The sequence below is a fragment of the Equus przewalskii genome, chromosome 18 (assembly GCF_037783145.1).
Source record: "Equus przewalskii isolate Varuska chromosome 18, EquPr2, whole genome shotgun sequence".
Taxonomy (NCBI): Eukaryota; Metazoa; Chordata; class Mammalia; order Perissodactyla; family Equidae; genus Equus; species Equus przewalskii.
This window is the reverse complement of record NC_091848.1, coordinates 52,441,032-52,468,051: the sequence shown is the minus strand read 5'-3', so window position 1 is coordinate 52,468,051 and position 27,020 is coordinate 52,441,032. Positions and strand designations below refer to the sequence as shown.

The 27,020-nt window shown below is 35.6% G+C and overlaps 1 protein-coding gene across 10 annotated transcripts in view; it reads right to left on the bottom strand.

The window, feature by feature from the left end:
- Positions 1-27,020, bottom strand: part of CBLB (Cbl proto-oncogene B) — a 194,871-nt gene that overhangs the window by 69,875 nt on the left and 97,976 nt on the right. For all 10 annotated transcript variants that reach the window (XM_070582861.1, XM_070582862.1, XM_070582866.1 and 7 more), the window contains 5 exons: positions 20,827-20,983; positions 15,462-15,583; positions 12,516-12,653; positions 9,037-9,124; positions 6,315-6,446 (listed from right to left, as the gene is read on the bottom strand). In XM_070582861.1, the coding sequence (XP_070438962.1) occupies positions 6,315-6,446; positions 9,037-9,124; positions 12,516-12,653; positions 15,462-15,583; positions 20,827-20,983 (637 nt within the window). The remainder of the gene's footprint in view (positions 1-6,314; positions 6,447-9,036; positions 9,125-12,515; positions 12,654-15,461; positions 15,584-20,826; positions 20,984-27,020) is intronic.

Here is a 27,020-nt window from a genome sequence, read left to right as displayed (position 1 = left end):
TACATACTAAGAGCTTTTCTGTTTAAATATTTGTTGCTAGAATCCAATTTAAAAATTTAATGCATGAAGTTTGTGAGTTTGCATTCTGAAGATGTTTTATTTAATCGAGTGAACTTTTAAAACACCTATTAAAGGCCCTCGTTGAAGCCAAATGAAACTGTTTCCAAAGGGCCAGTACTGGCCATCGTCCAGACACCCTGTGATACAGCAAGCATCCACTTAACTCACTCCCAAGACTCAGAGTCAAGCATCTGCTCTTCCCAGAGTTTATTTTCTCAAATCTGTCTCCTCCTTTTCACTCCTACTGTCATCACTGTTCATGACATCACTGTACCACTTTTGGACAATCCTAGTAGTCCTTATATTACTCCCAAAGTGAAATAGGAGCTGGAACATTTTATTTTATCACATTTATACAAAAAGATACAACACATAATCAAAGACAGAAATACCAACTTATAACATTCTTAAAGGCAAATATTTTATTTGTAGTACTAAGGTTACAAAATTTCACTGAGTCTAGAAATTTGAAGGTTGGTTGCTTCTGATGGAAGATACAGTAAGACATTCTGTCTTTAGGCCTTAAATGTGATCAGTTGAGCTCACTTCTCAGCACTCTTAGACAACTACACTTTTTTTCCCTAATGATGCTCTCTAAATATGGGACATCCATAAATCTCTTTAGTCACATGTCATATTAAATCAAGATTTACTGATTTTCACCTATTGACTTTTTTGCGAATTACTATTTTGAACACTCCAATATTTTTTGTTTAAATTATTCTGAAAAAATATGCAGAAGGAATAATCACAGGAGAAAATTAATTTTCCTTTTAATTGAATTGAAGTCCTTGGCAGTAATTCAAAACAAGGCTGTATGTTTAATTGACATTTGTGTATCCTTTTTCACTTTGAAAGGACGATTGGAAAACCACAGAGTTTGTGCCATTCATGAGCTCAGAAGCGATTTTCTAGATTCCTGGAAAAAACACAGAATGAAAACAATTCCTTACTTTACACCTGATGTGATAAGGTGACCCTGCAACAGCACCGCGGTATAACATGCTACATAAAAAGAGAAGACGTGGAGGAGCTGAGGGTGAGGAAGAAAATGTTTTGTTAATATCCATGGAATAGCATGGAAGGGAAAGAAAACTCTCCAAGTTTCATTGTCAAGAGTAGAACCTAAAGGCCGCACCCAGTGATACTGCCTCAAAAAATGCCTCTAGAGAGGAGATTATTCAACTTATTTAGTATTCTGTGCAAACTCTGGCTTGCTTATTCAATTTATTAAATAACACAGATGTTTCAGAAGGAGAAAAAAGTATCTGACACCTCTTCGGAGGCATGACTAATGGGCCATTATGACAGCAATTAAAGAGGAACCACTTGCAGCCTGTAACTGACACTACTACCATGCATTTCTTAGGGTTTCTGCTAATTACATAAAATCTTAGTCTCCACTGAATTTCAATTAAATCAAAGTGGGGCATCAAATGGAAGGAAAAGTTGGTGAAGAATGACTTGCTAAAAATGCACACTGGCTGAACACATAATGTTTTATGGTCAGGGTTTAATATTTCCTATTGGACTCTGACTGATTTATCAGCACTTCTTGGCAGACACACAGCCTTTAAAATCCTTTTCATACCAGCATGCCCAACCAAAGTAGGAGAAAGTCACAAAAAATGTCTCCCATCCCTAATTAAATCTGAAGGATAACTGGATGTTCATTACAAGTAATTATTAGTATCAAGCCCCTTTATAAAACTTTCGAATTTAATTCTAACTTCTTGAGGGTGGAGGCTGTGTCTTGGTGTTCTTCTTAGCTCAGAGATTAGCACAGAACCCGAGACACAGCAGCTGCTTAAGGAATGCTTCCTAAATAAATAAATGAATAAATGGATTTGAGATCTTGGAGGACAATGGATGAAACAAGTCATGTCTGCTTCTACCAAACCAGTTAGGGGAAGCAAAATAACAAATTATCCCTGTGCATAATTAAGTTTGAAAACTTAATTTTTTTCTCTATAGAAAAAAACAACGAGCATATAAAACAGAAACACAGGCTTTAAAGACAGAAAAGATGCACTCTAGCCCTGTACCATTTTGAATATGGAAAAAATTGAAAGAGAGAGACATATATTACTGCAAGTACTCAATCCAGAGACTTAATACTCACACAGTTCCCATTACATCTACAAGCTTAGATACAATGTTTGACAATACATTGCAGAACTATGAAAATGCTCAATAATTTTGTTCTTTTTGTTCTCATATTCACCATCAACTGGGTTAAATCTAATGAGCAGCTCATTGAGGCTATGATTTGAAGTTTTTAACATATCTAATGTTTGTCAACTGTGTTTTAACTGGATTAACTTTATAAGACTTTTATTTTTGTTAAATAATAGGGGCATTTTGCAATAACACATTTAAATGATTGTCAGACACTGTTATTCATACAACAATATGTAAGCTGCCACAACAGAGCTGCTGGTTGGCAGGAAGCACCACTCTGTGAAATCTATATGTAAATGCAGAAATATTCAGGTCATCCAAAAGTGGAAATGTTGAAAGTTGAAGCTTCCTTTAACTGCTAAGATCCCACTGAAATATAGAGACTGTGGAATATCACCTTGAAATTCTCAGACCTTGGTCTCAGCACAGTTTTCCTCAGAGTAGAGAAAACGTGAACCAGGGATCATCGTGCATGGTTCTTGGCGTAAAAAAGCAATATCTAGAAACTCAGTCTTATTGCCTTTAGGTGAGTGCCAGTATTATTGTAAGCAATAAAAGTATAATAACGTGGCTCAAAAATAAGTGGAAAAAATCAAAATGTGAAAAGTTGAAGGGAATTCCCCAGCAGCTACTGAATGGAACAAATGGATCTGAGGTTTAAAATTCTTAGGGTTCATTCTCACATCAAGCATGATAAAAAGTCTTTGAAAAGATCATAAATACTTCTCAGAAGAGAAATGGACAGAACTAAGACGTTACAAGGGCTTTCCACAATTGATCTACAATACCAATGTCTTTTTATTTACTGTAATCTTAGTATTCTTCTTCTCTTTCCTTTATACTATTGAGCATTTACTGAGTAACTATTCATGTGTCGGTAGGGAGCATGCTAGAGGAGAGGGATTCTAAAGAGGTAAAGCAATCCACCTTCTAAAGGAGGAGCAGGTAAATATGTAAATGCTTACAATGCAAATACAAAGAGGTAGGAGCTTCCAGGGACATTCGCAAGTGTATCAAAAGAATACTTCTTAATCCTGAACTTCCTTGTGTGGGAAGAACTCAAAAATAATGGTGAAACAATGCCTCTGCATATTTCTCATTAATCTATATGCAAAATTCTATGATCTGGTCAGCATAATAACATTATTCACTAGTGACACAAGTGTGAATTAATTTGATTATTTCAACCTTCTGACTACTTTTGAATTTATCATTTTTGTTACTACTTAGTAAGCTACTTTCTACCAATATTACTAATCTCTCATACACCTTCTCCTAAAATTTTACTCAGACTGTTTTTAGTACTTGAAAATTTATGGACTTCCTCAATTCCTAAAAGTAAAACTGAGAAGTACTTCAAAGTTAAAAATAAAAAAAGAAACAGCAAATGGTAACAATTTACAAATATGACTGGACATATCTTCATACAAGGCCATTAGATCAATATGAAAAATCATGAAGTGAATGGAGGAACTGATTAGCTACCAGTAAGAGGAACCACATCATTTGGAGAATGCACAATAAAATACAGAAAAGTTGTGATGGTGTAAAGGGCAAAGAATTAATAATATAGTCATGATAACCAGGAAACAGTCCCGTGTCTTTTGCACATAACATACCTATTGTAAATATTTCATAAACTCACTAAAAATATATATATAGTATTGGCCCTGAAACTTTAAAAGATAAATTTCTTTCAAGAAGTTTACAGAAAGTAAAAGAAATAAAATCTTTTTGTTTGTTTTATATTAGCCCATTCTCTTTTACTCACCCTGAGCCACAAGGTAAACAGATATTTTGTACACCTTAAACAATAATCTTTACTAATCAAAGGTTTCTGCCAAACTAATGGGAGTTTCTGACTCTTAACCCACTTAACTTCCAATTACTAGGCAAATTGAAGATGCCAACTCCTGCAATACGTACGTGTGTACGTGTGTGCGCGCATATGCGGTCCAAGACTGGGGCCCCAAGAGAAGAGGCTGTGATACACAGGCCATGCCTGAAGGCAGAGAGGCCTGAGAGTTTGTGCCAGCCTAACATTCTGGTTTTCTTCCAGGAGAAATGCAAAGCTTTCGTTTTCTTGGTACCTGTGAGGACCAGCCTACCACTCGGAAGGCCACGTCAATCCAAAGGGTTGACAAACACAAGTAGCCTCTTTGGCAGTTTACTACTTGCCCTGAAATGCTGAATGGGTATCAGGTGAAGCGAATCACCCTAAAGCAGTCCCATTCCAGTCAGCCAGGCACTGAGTCCACACCATCTCTATAATAGTTCCTACTGATACCCTTGAAAGACACTTGCAAACAGTTTTGTCATCTACCAGTGGAACTAAATTTATTGTAAGTTATTTATAGAAAGACATTGCTAAGTCTGCAGAACTATGATTGTTAACATGATGAAAATAGCAATCAAGTGCCCTGTGTGTTGAGAACGAGCTTGCCAGTGCCATATTGACGTCCCTCTTCCTCCAGCTTCTCCCTGTACGATACAAAATCCCAATGCCATGAGGGATAAAGGGAAATTAGAGCAGCACATCAAGGAAAAGATAAAGCAAAATATAAAACAAATGCATCTTGAAAGAGGGAAGTGCAGCGATGCTGAACAATTTTTACTGAGGTAGCAAAGACGTCTGGGAGTTCAGAAATGGCATTGAAAATGTAAATCAATCGTAATTCAATTCCTAGTTCCTCCTCATTTTCTTCACCCATTTTTTAAATCTCTCCAAAGGAAGAAGGGGGCCCTTTTAATACGATTGTGAAAATGTGAAAATCATTATATTTTATTACCAAATAATGGGCTCAGCAGGCATCAACACTCCTCTGAGTCTGCAGCCCCTTCCTAACCCTCTAAGGCCATCCTTCCTCAGGCAATGCAGAGGTTCTGGGACGGAGTGAAGACAAGGACTGAGAGGGCACAGGAATAGGGTACGGATGTCAATCACATATTCAGTGGCAAAATTTTGTGTGTGTGTGTGAGAAAGACTGGCTCTAAGCTAACATTCATTACCAATCTTCCTCTTTTTGCTTAAGGAAGGTTGTCGCTGAGCTAACATCTATGCCAATCTTCCTCTCTTTTATATGGGATGCTGCCACAGTTTGGCTTAACGAGTGGTGCTAGCTCAGTGCCGGGGATCTGAACCTGCAAACCCCAGGCCACCGAAGCGGAGTAGGCAAACTCAACCACTACACCACCAGGCCGGCCCCTGCAAATTTTTTTAAAAGCCTTGAAATTTTTGCTTTCTAAATCCCATCAATAACATTGACTTCAATACTGACTATGTTAAACAGCAGTTAAAAAAATGGCTTGATCAAAATATTCTATGAATCCTCCAAATAGTCAAAACCGGAAATCTGTCCAAAGATCCATTTAAAATCCCCAAACTTTATTACAGATAAAGAAATATAAGAAAGTCCTTGGGGAAACCAGTCATTCCCCAGGTCTTATTCTAAAACATCAAATCAATTTCTATTTATTGAATGTCTGCCTACAGAGAGGAAGGCAGTTTGTCTTAAGAGTCTGTTTCGGTAAATTTGAAAATTCAATGCCTGTTTCCATGGGCACCATAAATATTTGGGAGACTTTTCCTGTTTGATTCTCCTCCTTTAGCCTGACAGAGGAACTGGAGACATCTGTGAGACAGGAGCCACACCTCCTCAAGAGGAGGAGCGGGTGAAACACTCACACAGGATTTATCTACTGGGTTGACTGCTTCAGAATCTGACCTACTATAAATAGAATCTGACCTACAATTAACAATATAAATACGGTTAGCTGGTAATACTGATAAGTGACATTCTGAAATCAATAGTTACAGAGGTGGAACTACTTATGACTAATATCATAAAATTAAGTTATCCTCGCAAAAGAAACAAAATATAAAACACAGCAAAAGAAATCAAATTATATAAATAAATGAAACTCAAACACATGAGATTTTTGTAACAACCATTCAAAACAAAGCACTTAGCAGTATTATTGCCTGACTAATTAAGCTGAAGAAAACTGAGAGAGAAACATTAGCAGAGAATATAAGGAAGAAACCAATGTCCCCACTGAACCCGCGGTCAGACCTGCCACGCTGTCAGGCACGAAGTGCACATCAGATGGCCGCAAGGCTCGATCTTGACGTCTTTGTCGTTCTCGGCACAGATTTTACAGAGCTGAAAAGTGGAGCCCATTTCACAATACAATTCATATTGCTCCTGTAATTTGGGGGGAAAGAAAGGCAATGTTAATTATTTTTCTAGCAGGAATTGTTAACATTGAATTTTCTCAAGTACAATCACTTACAATAAATTCCTCACACTTGATCCTGTCAAGATTATGTCACCATTTAAGACATGTTTTAAGCTGATGATTACAATTTGGTCTACAAAATCAGTTTTTAAAAGTTTTGAGCTTTTATCAGCAATTGTATAGACTTCAGATTATTGAACGTCTCATCCCGTTCCTTTCGGAAAGAACTTGCTTCAATAACAGTGATTCAAAAGATAAAACTTATGGTTTTAAAAGGTAACATAAATAACTTTATTTTCTTTGTAAATGCTACATGATCATCTAATTTTACTGTCAAATTGCAAATATATCTGTATGATTCCGGCTGAACATTAAATTTTATGTCTTAGATAACTTCAGAACTTCTAGAATGGAAGAAAAGCAGCACGTCCCAAGTCCTTCCTGTGTGCTGGGGACCGTGGGTCACACTTAGGATGTTATGGGACGCCTCAAGCGTAATGACACTTATTGAATTAAAAGAATACCTGAGGCTCAGTAAGTTTAAATTGTTTTCCTCAAATTCTACATCAAACCTCTAACTCTAAATTGCATACTCCTCCCCCAATCTAACGCTGTCAAGAAAACTAATCACTTCAGCAACCCAAAAACTGTTTTATTAAACAGCTATTCTCTGGATTTACTAGTTTAGAACCTTCTGGCATAGTAAAATTCTCAGTGTTCAGATACTGAAAAGATCTATGTCACAAAGAATATAAAAATATATTGGTAAATGTCAAGAAAATAAGAAAAAAAGGGTTACTTAACAGGGATACAAAGAAAAAGAGTTACAGAAATAAAAATCTGTTTAAATAAAGCAATGTTTTAGTCTAGTAAGTGCCTACTATGTACCTGGTCCTGGGTAGGATGAAAAAACGAAAATTTTAATCTCTAACCTACTAAAAGATTTTACAATCTTGGTGGGAAAAATACATATACACATATACACACATAGATACACACACATGCACATACACACATTCGTACAGAAACTGTCTATCCTCATGTATGTAAAGGTGACTATATAAACAATTTTTAAAGAAATTAAGGAAAAAGATAAGAGAGAATGGATCAAGATGGAAAAGAAATAAATCTAAATAAATCTAAAGTTATCTAAAGTAAATTATAAATTACTGAAGTCCCTGAAATAATAGATAAGTATTTACATTGGCTATGACACCCAAAGGACCAATTTGCAATTATAAAAAAATTACAATAAGCTACAATCGCAGATGCAGAACTCACTGCAACCTAAAGAGTAAGCTATTCACATCTATATGAGTAATGTAAGGGAATGCCACCACTCCTGCGTATTGTTAAACAATCGCCTTACAAACAGGAATTCTGTCTTGTGAGCGTTCTTTAACATGTATTAGAAAATACAGAATCACTACAAAATTTAGGGAATGGCAATCATATATTAAATTTAAAAAACCACCCACAAACTGCACTGTGTCAACAACTGTGTTTCACAAAATATAAAGAGCACTGGGACTGAAATCTGGAGTATTGAAAATAAAATCAAAAGTTATCTATTGTCTTCCCCAAAACCTGCAATTCCTGGTTTTCACTATTTATTATACAAAGCAGAAAAATACCTAAATTACAAAATATTTTGAAACTGGGTTATACGTAGAATAAAATATACAAGGTCTCCCTCTGACTTCTCCCTGATTTCCCACAACTTCTCACTTCCTCAGTTAAACACTGTTACCAGTTTGGTTTTTAATCTTTATTTTTAAAAAGTAGTTTCATATGTTCATATATGGTTATTTCTTATGTATGCATTTATTTACAGAAATTGAACTTACATAATGTAACTTTACAAAATGAAATGTTACACAACTGAGCTTTACATAAATGGAATTTTTTTACATAACAAGACGCAGAAGTTCTCACAGAGTATGTATATCTACTTCCTCCTGTTTTTGACTTTATTGTATAAGACAATAGGAGTGCCTTATGGTTTACTTAATCTATGATTGAGTATTTTGGTATGCAATTTTTCATTTTTATGAAAAATGATATAAATGGAAGCTAGAGTCAAAAGATATTTTTGTTTAGATTTTGATAATTACTGAGTATCACCCTCAAGAAAGGCTTCACTAAGCTACACTCCCACTCATAATCTGTGAGGGTGCCAACCAGGCATTTATAAGAATATAATTATTATCTTCAATTACTCATCCAACTCTAAAAGCTAATGCATATAATTACTCTGATTTTCTTTGGATTTTTCTAATCCTACGGCTCTCTCCTCATACTACCTACCTACCAATGGATTTATCTATCTCCCCACATAAAGCCAAGATTGTATTGGAAACAAAAATATTAATAGCAGAAATTTTTATCCAAAAAATGGAGAAGTAATATAATTTCTTTTTAAACACCCTTAGAATTCCTTAAGTGTCTTTTGCATTAAATACCTATAGATGATTTTAGCTATAGTATGAGACATTTATTTGAAAGGCATTATAGATACTTATCAATTACAAATACATTTTCAGAAATTGTCCTTACCTGTGTAACTTTTATATGATCATGGGGTGTAGGTTCACACAATCCAGTTAAATCAGGATTATAACTCCTCCCATCAGGATAAAGATAGCTGCATTATAAACAGAAATCTTATTACCATAAAAATACAAGCTTTAATTGCATTTAAGTTTACTTAATTGAATTCTTCTATACTCAAACACACATTTTGATGTTTCCTTTTTATGTAACTTATATCAAGAACCTGTCCTATGACTGTTTCCATAATGTTACAAGTTATTTTTAGGTCATTTAAAATCTAGAAATCATTTTCATATAAGAAATATACAATGAATATGGACTCGGCCACTCAGCAACCATTTTCAATTAAACACCTTTACTGCATGTCCTTCACGTAACTTAAACAATTTATTTTTCTGGACACTCATGTTCTATTCCAAAATACTTTGAATATACACCTATTTGCAATTACTAGGTCTTTTACCTAAAGCATGGTTAATGTTAACTGTATCATTTTACACCATGCTTAATACCCCAAGGAGAGAAACATGGAATTAAAGCCCACAAGTTTCCCATATGGCTTGATGAGCAGTGTGTAGGTCCCTTGTGCAGGATCCGAACCAGCGAACCCCAGGCTGCTGAAGTTGAGCATGTGAACTTAACCACTCGGCCATGGGGCCGGCCCCGCCCATCCTCGTCCCTTCTGTCTCACCTTCCACTCATCCCAACACATACTCGTGTGCACATACACACAAGTTCAAAGAAATTAGAAAATGTTTCAATTTTATATTTCATTTACTTCAAATAAAGCTCCAAAGACAGAATGGTTTACAAACATAAGGTTTCATTATTAGGCTTAAAATAAGAACTAAAAGTTACAGTAATAATGCCTTCTTCTGTGCTAAAACAGTTTTTACGAATGCAGAAATTCATTAAAAACTGGTTTATTGTGTTGGTAAATACCTATCGTAGATTAAAAAATGGTAATATTACTGCTGGATTTCATCATTTCATTAAATCAGTTAATTTTAATATCTTTCTGTTCTAGATGGCTTGAATGAAAAATTAAGAATGTAATAGTACAGTGGTGAATATTTTAAAGGGCAAAACTATACCAAAACTATTCTGTGAAGTAAAAGATATTTAGCCTATAAATATATTAATAAGTGTTAAAATTTACCCAGGAAAACCAGAAAAAATGAACGTAGAGGACAGACAATTCTTATATGGTAAGGAACACATCAGTGAGATCATTTATTTTTAAGATTTAGGAAAAAGAGTTGACTACACCTGAATATGACACAAACGTAGAGTGTCATTATGGGGGTGAGATAAAACTCTACAAATATTAAATGAGGAGTGGTAAGCAAAAGTTGACAACTTTCTTTTCATATGCTCAAATGGCCAATTTTTAAAACTATTATATAACACTTTTTTCATCACACTTCAAAAACATGTAGAATTGTAGGAAGAATTCAGAAATGAAAGATTACAAATGTGATAACAAGGTTGCTGGAGGAAAGGTTAAAACGTTCTCTCCATGTAATGTCTAAGGGGCATTTCAATGATTCTCACCCTCAGTAAACTAGGGAACTTCTAGGCAGCCCCTTCCAACTGCAGTGAAGGAAGGAAGAACCCTGGCTGGTTATCAAAGGGAACTTCTTCACCACCTACTGGATTAACGATCAAGGAAGAACAGCCGATCCTGATCAGGACCAGATGATATCCCTTCCGTTTTTACTGATCTTTAAGGGGGGAAAAAAAAAACCCCAACCATCTGATTAATATAATGATATTTCAATCTAATCTAAAATCTGGTCTATTTAAAAATCAGGTCAAAATTTTAACCTAAATCTATTTTAATGTAATCTATCACTAAAGTTCAAATTCAACTCACCAAACCCCTCTGAAGATGTGTGTGTGCAAATATTAGCAGCTAATTTGTGTAGTTGAGAGGCTAGACTACTGATTAGAAATTATAATTTGTCATTTTTTGATTGACTTTTGAAAAACAGATGGGAGGTATTATAACAATCAGCTATATCAAATTACTCCATTTACAGATTTGCCTACTCCTAACCTCTATTTATAAATTAAAACTTCAAAGCACATTTTCTTATAAACAAAACTCCTGCCTAGTAAATCAAAAGCTACACATATGAATCTTTGATGTACTAGAGATAAGGTATAAATAACTGAGAATAGCAAATTTATGATAATTAAAAGAAAAATAAATACACACTTGATACCACAGTTTGCCATACAATTCTTATATAACTATTTCTTGAAAGCTCACAACTTTAAAAAATGCATTCTTTTTCTTCACATAGATCCTATCACTTTTTTTCCTCAGTGTCTTTGCAATTACTTTTGAAAGGGTAAAACTTCAATCATTTGCCTTTTGCTAATTCTGGTGGACATTCTCCTGCTAGGTTTCTATCACAATCCATGCTGTGGCAAGTTTGATCACATCTGTCTCCAAGTTACTCAGCAAGGCAAAGGGCAATAAAAGCCAGTGTGACAAAGTGACACTGAAAATACAACAAAAGCATGAAGGGAATGGCATGTGACTAAAATGAATGAGATGTTTATTATGAGGGGGCCTAGCACATTGTCTAAGCTTTGGAGAAAAATCATTATTAGCCTATAAAACAAAGGAGAACTTATTTATTTTTAAATTTTATTTTATTTTTTGTTTTGTCTTGTTTTTTTGTTTTTGAGGAAGATGAGCCCTGAGCTAACAACTGCCAATCCTCCTCTTTTTGCTAAGGAAGACTGGCCCTGAGCTAACATCCATGCCCATCTTCCTCTACTTTATATGTGGGATGCCTACCACAGCATGGCGTTTGCCAAGTGGTGCCATGTCCGCACGTGGGATCTGAATCGGTGAACCCCAGGCCGCTGAGAAACGGAACGTGCTAACTTAACCGCTGCACCACCGGGCTAGCCCCGTATTTTTAAATTTTAAAAAAGAACCGCTTAAGATAAATTGAATTTAGTTATTAACATAATTCAGGAACACAAATTTATTATTGTATGAATAAAAGAAGGGAGGTACAAAGAAAAAAAGGGAGAGAAAGGGTGAGAAAAAAGAAAATCTGGCCTACTGGATGAAATAAAATGTCAAAATAGCTATTTGAGGGTGACAAGAGACAAAGAGAACAATTATTTTTAAAGAATTATCTCTTAATATATATATTTTTACATTTATTTTAAAACTACTTTTAAGTTCCAACTTCTTCGACTATGAAAGATATAAACTCATAATTTGATGTTGGAATTTATTTGCTTTAACATATAGTTAAATTCAAATAAGTACGTTACCTTAAAATGACTATTTTAAGAGATGAACAATACAAACTAAGAAGCATCCATTTCTCAGTCTTGAAACGAAAACCAGCAGCCACATCCTCAGCCTCACTATCCACTGCCCGCCTCTCAGAGCGGTCTCTGGTTTTCAAACCTGTGACTACAAGCACCCGACTCCCACTTCTCATACTCACAATCCTTCCCTGCTGCCATCAATCAGGGCTTGGAATAAGGGCTTGTTATGAGGGATGGTCTGCAAGATATTGCCATCCCCCGTCACATAGCCGATGGCCCACTGTCCCAGTCGAGTGCAGCTTAACCGGAAAATGTAGCTGTAAAACACAAGAGAATTACATTTAACCTCATTCAAAACGTAAGGTAACTGCTAAACAATTTGTTGGGTTTTTTAAGCAAAAACAAACAGAATCATTTAGAATTCCTGATGTAAATTTCTATCTTCTAACTCATTTTAACACCACTGTACTTCTCCATTTATTGATCTATAAAAGAAACACTAATAATTTCATTTAAATATCTCCAGAGTTATATGAGGAAATAACTTAAGTTGTACACTATCAAGTGATTTACTGCCATCACCATCAGAGGGTGCTCTGTATGAAAGTGCTGGTGGTATGAAACAGCTATGACATACATCATTTTTGGAAAGTAAAAATAAAACAAGTAAAAATTTAATTTGTCCACTTCAGACAGAAATTGAGTCAGTTTCTACTGTGGAATTCAATATATTATTCTGTCATTTAAAAACTATGCATTTTTAGTTGTTAATAACTTGTTCAAAAATAATACTTTTTCTTTCAAGCATTCCAGCCATTCATCTTTAAATAAAAACTCAAAAGGGCTGAACTATACTAACGAGAACGCAAACGAGATAAGTTCATGGCTGCCATCTAACTCTGTCAAGTTCAATGTCTTGCAATAAGAAGTCAAAATAGTTCAAAAATATAAATCAAATTAACAACAATTCTGTTAAAATTAATCCCCAATGACAGGAGACATTGACTTGGCTTTAAATTCATCAGTATCATTTATATACTAATTTAGCTATTTATTTCATTTTAGATCATTTCTATTTATTTAAATGTATTGCATTCCATCTTGCCATCATGATATCTATAACTAGATTTTATAACCCCTTAAGCAGACCAAAGCAGGTAAACTTAATTTGTTGGCTATATGTTTGAATACCCTGGCTGCTATATGTATGTGGCGGACATAAGTGTTTCTTAATCTACATTAGTTACTGATGAACCAAGTACTGTAAAAGTAACTTTACAAAATAAGTTAGCACAAAAAAACAGTTACCGACTTATTGGATTTAATTAACTTGTATATTTAGTCCTGCAACATGATTTCATCGAGGAAAATCGAAGATTTTTAAAGAAAGGAAGAAGTTGTGATTTTTTAAATACTAAGAACTTCATATTGGTTACAAAACCCTTGGAAAGGACTTTTCAAGAAAGGTTAAAACATTCTCTTAGAGAGTCTGAAAACAGAATATCAATTATTGGCATCTTTAATCAAATAAAATAATTCCACACAGACTTATGGCTGTCAGCTGGATCCAAAGGAGAAAACAGCCTGAGGAACCCACATGTCCCTGGAATAGACCCAATTATTTCTTTACCATAATGCCAAAGAGATGAAACACATTCCAAGAGAAAGGACCAGTTAAGCACAGATATTCTGCAAAGCAAATATTTATCCAAGTAACTTGATTTTTTCACTAAGAGAGTTTTCCTGAATACATTGTAAACACTCCATCACATTTTACATATTATAATTTACCATAGACTAATCATTTCATCTTTAATTACCTAAAACTTAGAATAAATTATTACAGGGGAAGTTGGGAAGAAAAGGAAGATATCCTCTCACAGGGCGCTATCCTTTTATTGAGAGCCTATTCCAATAGTAGTAAGAGCTGGCTTTTGCTTCCAACACTGTCATTAATTATCTCCATGATCTTGAACAAGAGAACACAAAAGGGACTCCATTTCCTTATTATATTTATAGAATTGGACAAGATAATTTCTGAAATAACTTTTGCATTAAATTCATATGATTGAATGATTCCAACCATATCACATCTTTCAAATCATACTCCAAGAACAAGAAGATACTCTGATGCCAATCTAGAGACTAAAAACTATGGAAAAATCTGGTTATGAGAGATCCTTGAATGAAACAAAATGACTCATCTAAGCTACTGTCAAGGTGCAAAATATCTGACCTGCTCTCATGGTCACAATGACAACCAACTCTCCTTAATCTAAAGAGAGGACTTCAACAGGAGTCAAATTATTTTCTGTACCCAATACCTTTTAATATACCATATGAACTCTTAAAAATAAAAAAGGTAGAAATTCTCATTATGGGATAGAAGAAAGGAGTCAACAACATTGGCAGATTTGCCATTAATAAGGTATGATTTCTTGGCAGAAGCCAGAGGGGCTGACCAAACAGCTAACCTCTGTGAATCCCACTCAGTTTCATCATCTGGAAAATAAAATATAAACTCTGAGGATTCAAAAGCGTGCAGTATTATGGAATAAATTTTCACATACATGACATAGGTTTGCATTCTAATAATAGGCTTATACAGGTTTATGTACTTACATGTGTTTATCATGTATGTATATGCATACTTATGCAATTATGCGTTTATATGTATTAAATGTACTTATGTGTTTTATCATAGAGCCAAGTCGAGCGTCTTGAAAAATACTCTAAAATAATGAACATGAAACTGATTTATTTCGTGTTTAGCACAATAATCAAGTACTAAAATATACACATACAATTTTATACACAAACAACGCACCATGAAAACAGTTGATATGCTAATATCCTACTCCAATTTGAAAATCAGAACTCTGAGACTTAATGAATCTTTAAGCTCATCAAACTACACAGTACCATATCCTTTCACTTTATGAACACTCGGTTTCAGAACATGCACAAAGTATCCACTTACAAGATTCAATTAAGAAGCATGGTTCTGGTCTATTAGCATTTGCCTCCCCCACCCCCATGAGTGCTACTGATTGACTTAAGAATGAACCACAGAGGATTTTTCATCTTTACATATATCACATAGTATTACTGCTAAAAAGTCTTACCTTCCAGGTTTGGTGCTGTATTTCTGTAGTCGTGCTTTAACTTCATCATATGTGAGAAATGCCATGTAACCCGGATGCGTTACAGCTAAGAAATTCCAATTCCGTAAAATAGAGCCCCAAGGCTAAAAATATAAATAAATTAAATGATATTATCTAGAGAATATCAGCTATCAATTGTATAGCAATCCATCATTTAATACACTTCTTGAAATTCTCTTGGGTATTTTTACAGTGAATGTGAGCCTGTATGCTTTAGGTCGACCTTTGTTATCTAACAGCAGACATGCAACAACTTATTCCCTTTTTGGAGAAATATGATTAGGCAGAAAACAGATTTCTTAGGAATAGAATACAGAGGGCAAAAAGGAAAACCACATAATCTCTTCTCTACAAATTCTATTCCCAAAGCAGCACTCAAGATCATTGTGAAACACAAACCACATCACTGCAAAATCCTCTAACATTCAGTAAAAGCCAAAGTCCTTACAAATGGCCTAGAGGACCTTCCAGGGTTGATGCTCAGGTCCCTTTCCATCCCCATCTGCTGTGACTCTCCCCCTTTCTGTCTCTTCTCTGGGTGCACTGCCCTCTCTGCTGTTGGCTTGAGAACAGTTGTGTTGTCTCATCTCAGAGCCTTGGCATTCCTCCACCAGAATTCTCTTTCCCCAAACATCCATGTGATTCCTCTCTCCAAATGTCACTTCCTCAGCGAGGCCTTCTCAGATCACCCAATTTAAGACTGTTACCTCTCACCCTGTTCCTTATCTCCCTGTGTGTCTGACTGGTCACTACTGTACCTTCAGACATCTCATTTTATAGAACAAGAAACCATATCGCAAAATGTAAGTGATTTGGCAAAGATTGCACATCAACCATAAGCTACAAGAGAGCAAGAACATGCCTGTCTTGGTTACCAAAGGGATGCCAACACCGATGCACTGTGCCAAAAACAGTGATCAGGCAGGGACAACTGTTGTTGAACAGTTCCTCTAATTAGCGACTTGTCCAAAAGGCCTCGACTCCCAGCATAGTGGTCTTTCCATGGTAACATACGACTATGCTCCCATTTGGTTAATTCTTGCACAGTTATAAAATTAGAAAAAGCTGATGGTTTAGAAGTGAGTTATGCAAAAATCTTTTACAGAAATACACACACACAGTTTGTATCATTTTCTCTTCAATGTGATTAGTTGTCCCTCCAATTACCATGGCTGGAGAAGAAAGGCAGTCAGTGACAGACAGCTTTGCTTGAGGACATGAAAGAATCATCTCTGCCATGTTTTTAAGGCTGAAGCTACATTTATTCCAAGGAATTGGCAGGATACTCTATCTGATGTGCCAGATTATGAACTCAAATCTTCTACATAAAAGAAAAAAAAGGGTACTTTATTTTGCCAAGTGAAAGTTGTTGAAAAAGTCCTCCTAGACATGATTATTGGTAGAGGGCTCCTGCTTTTGTTTATTTTGAGACTTGGTCTTCATCATTGTAAAGTAAGTTTCAAATTTACAAGGCAAATTCTTCAAAGATTATATCCCTTGAGATGAGGATAACAAGGGAAAGAACGATTTAGTAATGGAGAGTTTTTTAACCTTTTCTGACATAACAAGAAAAATCTTCAGGGTATTTCCCCATCACACTAAAATAACTAATTGGGCAAAAAGGAGCTCTGGAGAACATTATTATGAGAGGTTCTGTCCATGCACTTGAAAAAAAATACATGTTTTTAATTTTCTTCTTAAGGCATGACTAAAAATTGCATAAACAATACTTGGAAGAGTATCAGCATATGTTTTAAAAAAACTGAGAAATAACTGAGCTATTACAGGCACTGGGTTTTGACTTGTTTTGTTCTGCTTCATTTACAAAGGACAAGGATGGAAAGAACATAAAATATTCGAGTGACTTCCATTAAGCTTACACAAATTAATGGAAGAGCTGTTAAAAAAAAATGCTGACCTTTATAGGGAGCCAATGCACAGACCAAAATGCAAGTGAAGAAGAGATGAAATCAGAGTTTTGAGTCAACTGCTACGGTACTCATCAACCATTTCTTAGCATATAATCCAGAGGGCCAGCTTGTCAGTGCAAAAATATTTATGTAACAGAAAGAGTCCATGTACTGTTTTTCTTGTGAATGCAACCCACAGTCAGAAACACGTGGTAGTTATGTGTTTTTTTGTTTTGGGGTTTTTTTAAAAAGTATTTTGCCCCACTAATGACTTAAAGAAGGCAAAACAAAGTGCTTTGGAGAGTAAGAATTATTTTTGCCATTAGTTCTTAGAGTAAAGGAAATCTTTTCACACACAACAACACAAAATTATTTGAAGGTTCTTAAATGACCACAGAAATCAATGAAGTGAATTAAGGACAGTAGTCCCTCCATTCTCCTGAAATGTGATTATTTTCAACAAGAGCCATTTACTGACTTACAACTTATGCCAGAAGTGGGGCCTCACTGGTCTGCCCAGATACTCCCTCTTGTTCTTTGCCGCAATGGCTGAGTTTCCTCCTCTTCTTTTTCTCCCTATTCCATTGATGCTATATACTCCGTACTCACTATTATATTCCCCCACATCACTCATTCCTTATCAGGCCACCCCTCAAATTTACTGCTCCATTTCTCAACAACTCAGTCTTCTCTAGTAGTGGGGAAAATGGAAAAAAGGAGCAACAGCCCCAGGGAGAGGGAAGCAAAGTCCTGTGTTCCCATTCCAGGACTTCAGCACCTGCCAATCCCAGCATCTCTGAACTACCTGGAGAGGAGAAAGAGAGGGTTAAAGGCAAAAGAAAGAAGAGGAAATGAGGAAGGTAGCCATTGCAAGATCTTTCCAATGACTCCCAGGCATTTGATCCAGTTCTGGCAGAACACCAGGATGAGAGAAGAGAGGAAGAAAGGGTAACTAACATCCAGTTTTCTTACTTCCTTTGCTTCCTAAGCAATTCTCCACTTTATCTCCTAGCCCCTGCTGACACCTTCCTTCAAACCCTCATGCTAGCTCTCTATGTCAAACTCCAATCCTGAGGGTGTACCTGCCCACCTTCAGATCCTACTCTGCTAAAACACCCCACTCCCAACAATTGGGAGCTGCATGGATTCACTGCCAATCAACGACCAATATCACGGCTGCAGCAAAATACATGTTCACGCAGTTATAGTCTTCGCAGACTTACATTTCTCATACAGAAGACATCATTACAACTTAGGAAAACTATTACTCAATTATTAAAGTTACATAAAAATAAAAGACCAGTAAAAGTTAATATATCTGTTTTTCTATGCATAGAACCAATTTTACCATATTCTAAATCACAGGTATGATTATAGTCAAAGTATTTGAATAATGAACTAAAAGTAGTGAAGAATCTCCGAAATATATATGGGCTAATGAGGGTTCTTTAGCTACTTCTGCAATGTGTTTCAAAAGAGACTAGGTGTTCTTTGGTCCACAGGTAAGATTTACTTTTCACAGGAGCTCTACTGAAAAGATTCTTTTCCTCTTCCATCCCAGTGAGCATAAATAAAATACACAGACCTTACGGTGTTAAGATCACTTGGGCTGTTTCAAAGTGAAACAGCTTATAGGAAAATGTGTGCACATATTAAGTAGCAGTTTGGGTAAGCGTTTAACCAACATTAAGTTGCCCTCATATCTTTAATAGATAACTCTAAGCGTTCCAGCATTTAACAAAAAATAGCTCTTCCTAGAGTGAACAGTTAGATTTAAGTATGAAAATAACCTCAGTTCTCTTCCCTCACAAGGGGAAGAGGCAAAGCACCTACTAATTAGAACGTCTTTGTATCAAGTTAATAAAGTATTTGTAAAATGATCAGAAACCTTAAAAAAAAAAAAAAAAAAAGGAGAGGTCCCATTATAAAAAGGTCAGTATCAGGTGACACAACCTTTTCCTAAAATGTACCTTAATCACTGAAAAAACAGAGGCTGACAACCTGTGTATAATAAAGGATTCATGAAACTACTGTGAACTGACAATAGGCACAAGCACACTTTCTGCAGTCGCTTATCTAACTTCTTATCCCTCGCGCCTCGGCAGAATTAGGATTTTCAAGTTATAAGAAAGTAAAATGTATTCTATAAGTATCGTTGACAAGAGTTAATTTGCCTTCTGTTAAATTAAAAGTTAATCCTATGCAATCTTGTTTTCTTACATAAATCAGTCACTCGATCCTTGCAGGCTGATGCCAAGCAGAGGCATAAATCAGAGAAGCAAAACTCTACTAACAAGGGCAACATGAAAACCAATATTACACTCTAACATTCGTTGAGAGCATGTTTCAAACAGAATAAATCTTACTCCAGACTAAAATAATAAAAGACTGTGTCAGAATATAAGCAGTCTGGTTTCTGATCAATTTGCCTCACTTACTATACCTTACTATACAATTTATATTACTAGAATCGCAAAGATTTTGAGTGGGACTCTTTCATTTTGTGGCTACTTGAATTGAATCCCACAGATGATACACAATTTGGTGGCACAGCCAAATTCAAAACACAAATGTCAATCTCCATGTTTAGGGTAATTCCATCAAGATAGACCAAAGAACAAAACGACAGCATCCAGCTTTCATCACGATACCTGCTTCAGAATAGCTATGTGAAAACAATTATAAAGGAGTGATTAAGAAAAATAACAATAAACAGGACAAGAAGGTTATTCTCAAAGTCATTAGAGAAAAAACAAGAAAAAATCTAAATTTTCAAAAAAGAGAGATTTGTTAAATTAAGGTCATACTATTTTTATGGAGTATTATATAGCAGCTGAAAATTGATAATTACATTGATGAAAAATATTTATTGACATGGATAAATGTTTATAACACATGGTTGAATGAGCAAAGCAAGATGTACGACAGTACACACCATGACAACCCCTCTGCAGAACAGGATGAAGTTGCTGTTTATTTCCAAGTTCACCATCTCCCTTCTCACCTAATGAATGTGGAGGCAAAGGGGAGACGCTGGATACAACCCCAGTAAGCGCCCACCTGTAGATGTTACATTCTATCAGTTACTGGGCTAAAAAGACAAAGGGAGATACCAAAGGGGGAATTTAAAACAAAGCTCCAGTTACACGAATCTTCTCAAAGCTGACAAGCAAAGGCCAGGCTGACTGCGTCTGCTCCTCCAAACTTCAACCCCAAACTGACAGCAATGATCAAAAACTTACACCAATGACCTGCTTTAAAATTACAGACCATCAAAAATGAGACTATTTCCCATACGTTTGTGTGTGTGCACATGTATGAAAGAGAGACACACACACAAATGCACACATGTACGCCCACACACACACAAGGAAAGGAAGGGAAAGAAGGGAAGATTATGCAAACAGAAAGCTTACCTGAAACAGCCTGGTAAAAATATCAAATTCAAAAACTGAAATGTAGTCATTACAAGTTAAATCAATTGTTGATTTTAGAGCCATTGCTTCCAGGCCAGAGCTAATCTGATGGACCTCATGAAGACACTGTCTGAACACTTTCCACGGGACAATAGTTCTGTGCAAGAAAAAAAAATGAGGAATTGAATTAAGTGTCATTTAAGACATACCTTCCATTGAAACAGCACAATTCAATTATAACATTAACATAATTGCATTTGTGCTAAAAGACAAATAGTTAAGAATATTCTTCATAATTCAGAACACATATAATGGATTTTGCTAACAGAAATATTTTCCATTTGCTGAGAATGTGACAAAAATCTAAATCAATTTTTCTCTTAAACAGTCATTAGTTATCAAGATATTTTTAAAAGTACATCTAAAGAAGGTATTAGGTCAAAGTCCTGTGTGTCTGATCTCTGCATTTGTATATACAAGATTATTTAAAACTTTGAATCAAGCTAAATTTTCCCCTCTATTTTCATAAAATAATTACATTATGGGTTCTTTGAACAAAACACTCTTTGCTCATGGCACAAAAGGATAATTTGTATCCACTACTTTGAGGAAGTTCAGGTGGAAAGTCATCAAGACATTTGGGCCATAGCTGGACATTTTCTGCAGAGATGAAAGGCACATGTTATCCAACATATTAATGCAAAGGGAAATTTTAATGTGTTTTAACCAATCACACTGGCTATCATATGGAAATTTATTTATTCAACACTAATTCATTTTTACTAAATATCACATACCAAAATTTTTATCAGGAAATGCATTTACACAGTTAAAAACCTAGAAGAGCACAGAGTGGGATCCGGGCAAGTCTCCCAGCCTGTCCCCCACCTGACCCGACACTCGCCCAGCTCCGCCCAACCGTGAAAATAAGGAATGCTCATTATTGATTCCCTAGTTAATTTTCCTCCTTTTCGAATGTTAAATGTCTATTCCTGAATAGGTTAACGAAAGCCTTACTTCATATTTTTAACATTTTAAGCTGCAGTTTTCACGATAGGATAGCATAAGAGCTACATACACCCTCTTACAAGATTGCAAATATTTGTCTTAGGTTTTTCTTTACCAGCATCTCTTTAGAAATAAAAGACTCAGGCAGAATGGACTAAGTAGCCCCCATCCTATACCAATCCTCCTAGTGAAGCATCACCATAAATGTACAACTTTCGAATTCATTCAAGAATTCTCTCTTGCAGTGGTTGCCAAAGTTGAGCATGCATCAGAGCCATTGAAGGGTTTGCTAACACAGCAATTGCTGACCCTCAACCCAAGATATTCTGACTCAGTCTGACCGGGATGGGGCCTGAGAACTTACAGTGCTAACAAGTTCCCAAGTGATGCTGATGCTGCTGCTCGTCTGGGGACAACTCTGAGCCATTCATCTATTGTATCCATTAATGGCCAAGGCAAAGCACTGTGGAGCAACATAATTATGGCAATACAAGATATTCTCACTGACCTTGAAGAACATACTTTAGGGTAGAAATAAGATTTGCAATGCGGAAGAATACAGAGGGGGAACATTTAAGGAAGGGCTGGAGGAATTCCAGAGAATGAGCGGTCTGTGGCAAGATGAATAAATTAATGGTGAGACAGCCTGTATTTACAAGAAAGTTTAGGTTTGATATACCATTAAAAGAAAAAAAATATGAGGCTGAATACATCAAAAGGTTTTTCTCTATGTATGAAAAAAACAGGAAACCACAGAGAACCGAAGAGAGACACCACATCAGACACCATTTAGAAGAAACACACGTCAGGCTCTGATTAAGGTTAACAAAATGCCGCTGTTTTAAAAGAACAAGGAAAACTTCTGATAATGTTAGAAGGCTATTGATTGATGGTGAAGTGTAAATATGCAATTATGTCCAGCTTCATTATGGTTAGTGTGGAATTAGTGCCTGAGAAGTACATTTTTCTTTTCCAAATTAAAGTTTCAAATATTCAAGATACAAAAAAGACATGAACCATAATACTCAAAGTAAAAAGAAAAAATTAAATAAAGAACTACTGATTTAAGAATGGCATATGTTTTATCTTTGGTATGGAAATGTTACGAGAAATTTGCCTCATGTTATAAAAAGTAAATTGGCCAAACAGATACCTTCAATGTCTGTTACTGTAAAAAAAAAAAAAAAAAAAAAAAAAATATGCATGCATACCATAACTCTTTTGAATGGTTTCTCAGGGTAAATTCTAAAAAAAAAAGTACAAACTTCTAAAGTTGTAGTCTAACATATCATTTTGAAACAACAATTTACAAAGAGGCAAGCGACATTTCCACAGTACTTGCGTAAATGAGCCTTCTTCACAGATCGCTTGTGATAAACCTAAGGTCTACACAAGCATTCACTGGAACCGTAATTAAGGGTAGAAACAAAGCTTAAGAAGAGAGGGCATTACCTGTTTAACTTTCCATACAGCACATTTGTACACAGATAGCCCTCCTTAGATCAGCTGAGCCAAAGACCCACCACTGGGAGAAGGTGGCAGGAGGGGGTCTCATAGTGAAGAACAGAATAGAGTACAATGACTTGTTTAAAAAAAAAAGAAAAAGATTGTTCTAAACTGTTGCACTAAGGATGTAAACTTCCCAGAGAGGATTTCAAACTGCTACCACGATCTTTCCTGAGGTGTATAGGGGGAGGGGAAAGAGAGAGGATGACTTTTCACACCTTAAACTGCAGCAAGGTGACAGAGTGGTGGTTTCTACGACCTCTTCCCCTAGTGACGAAGCAAGTGAGAGAAAACATTCGTACCAATTGTTTTACAAATATGTAGAAATTTCAGTATGCTGGCAGAGACCTGGGAAAAGGAAAGAGCAAGAAAAGAACAGAACAGAAAAGGGCCAGCTAAGCTTCACGCTCTCACCAATCTAGAAATACTTTAATCTGTACTTTTACCACTCACAATTATGAATCACTTTAATTACAAGTTGAATTAACTTTAAAATCCACTGAAAAGCACAAGTAACTGTCAACCCACAAAGAATGGAATACGAGACCAGTGAGTAGCCAGGTACTTGTAATAAGATGATTTTAGAATCTTTGGAGTTCCAATAGGAGTAAGAGCTGCCATTTACTGATGATTTACTATCTGCCAATCACCAAGTTAAGTACTTTATATCTATTGCCTGATTCTGTCATAGAAACACTATGAGGCAGATAATATACTGACCCTCATGATACAGATGAGGAAACTGAGGCTTAAAGAGGTTAAGCGACTTGCCCAAGAAAGACCTTTTATGTGCCAGGCATTGTGCTAGGTTCAAAACAGAAAAATAAATAAATCAAACCACAATGTAATAAGTGGAAAGACTTGTAAATAAATTATGTTGTACCATGTGCTAAGGTTATCAGAGAAAAAGACGCATATGCCACGGGGATCCCATGGGACGGAGCTGCTTGAGAACAGAAACTGTATCCTATTCACCTTTGCCCAAGACAAACAAGGTATGCAACTAAAATCTGTGTAATTAAATTAAACTGTGTCTAAAGAAGGCAAGGGAGTGTTTCATGGAGGAGGAGCCCAGATATTTGACTGTGCTACCACACTTGCTTACTACACAGCGGTCTTTTGATGATGGAAAAAAAGTGATAGTCTATTCATGTAATGTCAGGAGAGGTAAGAACTTGATAAATATAAGGCTATATTATAATTCTGTTATCAGATAATGGGTCCTGGTCTATCTACCAAAAAAACAAGACTAATTGTCTTTTTTAAAGTCTTGAAAATAGAGTGTCCTTTCAGAGAAAATAGGATCAAACAGATACAGGTAAACAAAACTGAAAAGGGGTCAGCAGGTCAGCAACTGACAAATCACTCCATCTTCCAGGCTTGTCCTCTCCTCTGTAGAAGTGGAGGATGGTATTATTCTAAATTTGAAAATCCTGCAGTTTTAAGACAAAAGTAAAAGGAGTGGAAGACAAACAATGTTAGGAGATTGTTACCAAAAAGAATGGCAAAATATTTTCATGAAACCACAAACTCATAAAAGGCTATAGGTTTTATTTTTAACTCATATAAAAAAAAATCCATAGGGACCAGCCTGGTGGCATAGTGGTTAAGTTCACGCGCTCTGCTTCAGCAGCCTGGGGTTTCCCATTTTGGATCCTGGGTGCAGACCTACACACCACTCATCAAGCCGTGCTGTGGCAGCATCCCATATACAAAGTAGAGGAAGACTGGCACAGACGTTAGCTCAGCGCCAATCTCCCTCAAGTAAAAAGAGGAAGATTGGCAATACATGTTAGCTCAGGGCCAATCTTCTCACCAAAAACAAAAAACTCCAGAAAATAAAGGAGTGAATCTCAACAAAGGCTAGTGTGTTTGGAAACAGAAACTTTCAAATACTTCTGAAGTGAATGAGAATTTACACAGCATTTCTAGAAGGCAATTGGGCAGTAACTTTCAAATGCCTATAAATTTTGACCCAGAATGCCTACTTTTAGGGATTTTGCCTAAGAGGAAAAATCAATACACAGCAGTAAAAAGACTCATCTGTAATTCTCTTCAATACAGTGCTGTTCATAACAGCAAAATATTAAAAGCAAATATATTCAATAGTAATAATAAACAAACTATATCCATAGATTAGAATATTTTACAGCAACTAACAATTGTGTGGGAAAATATTTATTGTCATGGAAAAGTGTCCATGGCACACTAAATGGGAATAGCATTTTTAAAATTGTGTGTCTTTTATGATCCAATGCTAAAAACTATCTAGAATGTCTGGAGAGATCAACACAAATTGTAATTGATAAGTGTGGTAGGATTGTATGTGATTATTTTACTTTTTTCTATATTTCTAATATGCCCTAATGGCTTCAAAGAGTAAAAGATACACTAAAACTGCTTTACAATACATTATATAATCATACAAAGAATTAAAAACCAAAATTAGAACACTATTTGCCTGTGGTTTTATATCTAGGAAATACAAAATAGTTTATAAACCATGAGAATTAATGAGAGAATTCAAAATGGTTGCTGAATATAAGACCAATATACAAAAATCAGTTGTATTTCTATATACAAGCAATATATAATTAGAAAACAACACTTGAAAATACTTGACCTTTACAATACCACCTGAAAACATCAAATAAATAGGAATAAAGCTAACAAAAAATGAGCAAAGCCATAACATAAACACACACACACATACACAGAGATTTAAAAGACATAAAGGGACATAACACTTTATTGGACTGGCAGACTCAACATTGTAAAGATGTCAATTCTCCCCAAGTTGATTCTTAGATTTAATATAACCCCCCTCAAAAATCCCAGGAGACATTTTTGTAGTAGGAATGGATAAGGTGACTCTAAACTTTATAGGGAAATGCCAAGAGCCAAGAATAATGAAGCCAATCCTCAACCAGAAAAACAGAGGCAAGCTTCTGCTCCTTTACGTTAATGAAAACAATGCAGCACTGGCACAGGGATGAGCAAACACACAGATGGGACAAAACAGAAAGTTTAGAAACAAATGCAACCGTATCTGGACACTGGAGGTATGACATCAATTATATATAAACAGCAGTGGAGAATGGACGATACTTTCAATAAATGTTGCTGGGTCAAATGGATGTACATATGGATGAAACTGAATCTTGACTCCTACCAAATAAAAATCAATTTTAGATTCACCTTAGACCTAAATATGAAATATAAAACAATAAAGTTTTCTGGAAGAAACTTAAGAGACTGTCTTATGCATGCATTACTTTGGAGCAGGCAAAAATTTAAACAGAACCCAAAATGGGGGTCAAAGGATAAAAGGAAAAGACAAATTAAAAACCTGTATTCATGAAAAGATACCATTAACAAAGTCAAAAAGAAAGCCACATATTGGGAGAAACTATTTACATACATAAAATTAACAAAAGATTCACATCTATAATACATAAAGACAAAAAAGCAATTGCCCTTCAGTATATTTTCTCTGAAAGTTCAGTGACACTTGGTAGGTTCCTAATACACATGAAACACAACAGCTCACAGATCACAGCAAGATGGCCTTGATTTGCTGAGGTCAGACTGAACAAAATTAAGAAATTATATACTCTAAAAGTAGAAAGTCCTGCCACAGCAGGGCTTAGGTAAGGCTTTAAAATGATCTTACCTTTAGC